This window comes from Malurus melanocephalus, unplaced genomic scaffold, assembly GCF_030028575.1.
Source record: "Malurus melanocephalus ecotype Western Australia unplaced genomic scaffold, MMel_1.1 scaffold_189, whole genome shotgun sequence".
Classification (NCBI taxonomy): domain Eukaryota; kingdom Metazoa; phylum Chordata; class Aves; order Passeriformes; family Maluridae; genus Malurus; species Malurus melanocephalus.
The window spans coordinates 401814-405842 of record NW_026623421.1 but is presented as its reverse complement, the minus strand read 5'-3'; the positions used below and the strand labels follow the sequence as shown (position 1 = coordinate 405842).

At 50.6% G+C, this 4029-nt stretch overlaps 1 protein-coding gene across 1 annotated transcript in view; it reads left to right on the top strand.

Annotated features, from left to right (window-relative positions):
• NR1D2 (nuclear receptor subfamily 1 group D member 2) overlaps positions 1-4029 on the top strand; it is a 23838-nt gene that overhangs the window by 827 nt on the left and 18982 nt on the right. The window contains exon 2 of the mRNA XM_057373194.1: positions 2813-3073. Within this exon, the coding sequence (XP_057229177.1) occupies positions 2813-3073 (261 nt within the window). The remainder of the gene's footprint in view (positions 1-2812; positions 3074-4029) is intronic.

The window sequence follows — 4029 nt, the reverse complement described above, 5'->3', positions numbered from 1 at the left end:
GGGTCGCGGGGGGACACGCGGTGCGGCCGTGTGCGGCGGGAGCGGCGGCACGCGGCCCGTCCCGGTGCGCGGGGGCGGCGTTGTGTAACGGGGAGGGGGCGGCCCGGGGGCAGCGCAGGGCGGGCCCGGCTCTTCCAGCCCCGGCGCCGCGTGACCGCGGCAGGGAAAAGCCGCAGCCCCGGTGCGGTGGAATGGGGTGAGGCGGGAGGGCGGCTGCGGGCACGGCGACCGCGCTCCCGTCCCGCTTTGTTAGCGAGGGAGATCGGCGGTGCCGGGGTTGCCGACTGGGGAGGCCCTGCTGCCGCAGCGTCCCGGGGACCGGTTCGGTCTCCCGGCCGGTTCTCCCCCTGCTTCGGGTCCGTGTGGTGTTACTGCTTCCCAGATTTCCGTGCTAATGGAATACCAGCACGCTGCGGTGTCCCCCGCCCCGTCCCTTAAGTAAATCCCGCCAGGTAGAGCCCAAAGGGTCCTTGTCACTCAGCCCACGGTKCCTCCGCAGCAGCAGTACCGCGGCTCGGCGTAGCCCAAAGGACTCGTGTCACCACCCTCCGGCAGATTCCCCAAGAAAATCACCGGCAGTTCCCAGAACAGGGGTTGCCTTCTCCACCGAGCACCCTGGTGCCCTCTTTCTGCGGAGTGCCAGCATCTGTGTGCACGTGTACGTGCCCTATGTCTGTGCTCTTTGTTCTGAGATGTCACCCTGTGCTGTGTGTGAGAGTCAACTTTTGACTGCTGACCAAACAAAAACAGGGTTCATAGGGAAGTGTAACTTCTAAAATAACAAAAAATACGAGGAATCGTKACTGTGACGCCTGCAAGACTGTCAAACTCCCTAGGGTGCCAGAGCAGCCCTGGTATCTAGTGCTCCTCCAGCTTTCAGGAGAAGGGTGAAACTCCCCCACAGGCACGCACTTTCTGTGCTCCCCTGTGACATTGGTCTTACCCTTGAGGGAAAAGAGCATCTCTTTTACGAGCAGGGTTTAAAGATAATGGGGCGCGGTGGCAGCGCGGAGAAACGTGGAGTTCCCTGCAGGGGCTGTGCTTGCGTGTCCCGGTCTGCCCCTTGCAGATAAGGATGGCGCCTGCTGAGAAGCCCGGTGCCTCCCTTGGACCAGGTGAACTGTGAGCTTTGACCTGGCACCTGGCAGAGACGCGTGCGGCGCTGGGGGATGGCACAGACCTTTGTCAAACAGGTGGTGTCTTAGCCCAGTGCTGTCTGATGATGTCTTGTTTCTCGTGCTGTGGCTGAACCCGTGACCCCATTGCCAATCCTCCTTTCTCTGAAAACCTGATCCGGAATGCGTGCTATGCTGCGTGGCGGATTTCTTAAAAAAAAACTGTGCGGGAGCAACGCCTGTGTCAGGGTGCAGGGACAYTGGTGTCCGGGAACGTGAGCTGCAGTCTGTGTGTTGTGCACGTGTCACACGGCCCCTTAGTGTGACTTCTGCTCCCAGGCAGCTGTGCCAGGAGCTTCTGGGCTGCACGCTCTTTAGGGAAGCCTCCAGCCAAGGGTTTTCTTGGTGGAAAAACATGAAATGTTAAAAGAGGAAGTGGGCCAATTTTGTTGCCACAGAGGTGCCGAGAGGACCGTTAGGTCTAATAAAAGTATTGAAAATTTGTAAGTCAGAATTGCTCCCTTCAAGCAGATATCTTTTCAGGGTTGTATAATACCACTGCTTTTATCTATGAGGTGGTGGAGGCTGATGTAAGATGCTACAGCCCCAGCCTGCCAATTCAGTTGATCAAGGACTCTACAGACACCAGTGCTTTTTTCCTCCAAAGGAAGGCAGTGCCTGGCCCTTTTAAAGTTTTGAATTGTTACTGGTGTGTGGAGTTCCTTGCTGCAATGTCCTGAGTCATCAGTGAAGAGAGTCTGCTGAGCAGCAGAGGCATAAAATATAGAACATGCCGAGTGTAATTTATTTAAACAGTTTCATGGCTATGSCTTTTGAAATTCTTGTGTGAAATATCAAATATTTTTATATGGACTTTGAAAATGCTGAGACAAACTCATACRAAGTGCAAACAATTTTTCTTGCTTATGAGCAAGAAGAAGGAGCTTGTGAAAAGCCAGAACTGCTCCCAGGTCTGCCTGAGGACAAAAAGCTGTTTCATCTGAGGGATTCTCAAGTGTGTCAGATTGCAAGACACAGCAGGACAGAGACTGTTTGCAAATAGCAGCCTGGCAGTCCGATTTTAGCTGCTGCTAGAAACGCTACAAAGGCTTGCATTCGGACAAATGGTGTTCAGTAGTCTAACCAGACTGCAGTGCTATTTCCTTCCCTTGCCCCCTTCCCTTCTGCATCGTGAGCACCTCCCAGCCCTTCCTTTCTGTGCCTCTGGCGCACAGCCTGCATGAAGTCTTTCTCTCTGCCCTATTTCTGTCCCTAACCTAGCTTGTTTGCATTCTGGCTCCACAGCGCTGTTRAATCCTGTCTTTGCTGTGGCTCCAGATGAGCTCCGCTCAGAGGGTGGCAGGGAARCCCTCTCTGGGTCACTCCATGCCCTGTCCCTGCTGCCCCATCCTTMCAGCACCATGGCTTGTTGCTCCGTCTTTTGGTTCTGCCATTTCATCTTGGCTTGGATCAGAGGAGGCTGATAAGATGGGAGAAAGGGATGGGGCAGACTGGGAGGTCAGCCGYAGAAAACGAATGGAGACAAACAAGCTTGAGGGAGAGAGGGAGGGAAAGGAGTACTCCCAGGAGCACGTAATGGCTGATCTGGTGGTGCTGGGTCACAGCGTGGCTCACATGGCAGCGGTGCATGTCTGCTGGTTATGTCACTACGTGCCGCCTTTTTTTTCTTGCCTTAGGGGGTGTGATAGCTTACATCAGCTCTTCGAGCTCGGCATCTAGCCCAGCCTCATGTCACAGCGAGAGCTCAGACAGCGGTTTCCAGTCGTCCTCTTCGCCTGTACCATCTCCTCCAAACAGCTCCTCCTCGGAAGGCGGATGCAATGGCCGGAGCAGTGAAGGCTCTGACGGGGCACCGAAGAGCGATCGGCTGGAGGAGACTATTAAAACAAACCAGTCCAGTGTTGCTGGTTTGACAAAAGGCCATAATGGAGTCACAAGTATGTTTGGTGCCGGTTCCCAAAAACACCATTTTTCCCTTATGTTTTACAACCTCGTGTATTACAACCAGGTCCCCTGTGTGGCTTGTGGTGCAGGCACGTAGCAAAGCCTCCATTTTTATCTTCTGGCATTACATGTGTGGTAATACATATGGTGTTGCCATACAAATGCCAATAGGATGGAGGTCCCATTGCTGCCAACTTCAAACAGTCCATAAATACAGTCCGGCTTTACTTCAAATTTTCATCAGTGAAAACTGATCTGAGTAAAATCAAACACTTGGTTAAAAAGAAGTGATGAAGTAAAGGTAATATAATCAGAAATTACCTTTAAGAGTATTTATGGAGCTGTCTTGGAAATGTAGTTTCACTGTTCTTTCATACTCTCTCCCCTGACCCTTCACCTTCGCTCCCCCCCTAGTTGTGAGAAACAAAATAAATTACCCAAGCATAATATTTATGTAACTGTGGGTAGAGCAGTTACCTTTTTGATTTCAAGTCATAATTTATGGATGTGAAAAATGAAATACTTGTAAACCGGAATTGAAGGATAGCCTTCTCTAAATACATATAGCAATCTATCTCCACCTATATACTTCATTCTTCTTTTGGTAATCAGAAAAGATCAATAGTAGACAACTCTATTTGAGCAGTTTTGGAAGGGCAGGATTCAAAATAATTAYTAGAATGAATGATTCAGCAAACAGCTGGAATTGAGTCTTTTGGAGGCTAATTCTTTCATTGGCAAAATTGTKTCATCATTTTGGATTAAGTGTCTAATAGTTCTGCCTTAAATAGGGTTTTTCTATTGGTTTGTTTTAGTTTTTTTGTAAGTGTTCCTACCTTAAGTTTTTAGTAACAGCCTTTACTTAAAAATTCTCTAGTAACTAGGTTTTTGGTTCTGGGCAGAGGTTCCTGGAATGAAACTTGGTGTAAATTGTTCAGATAGATAACTT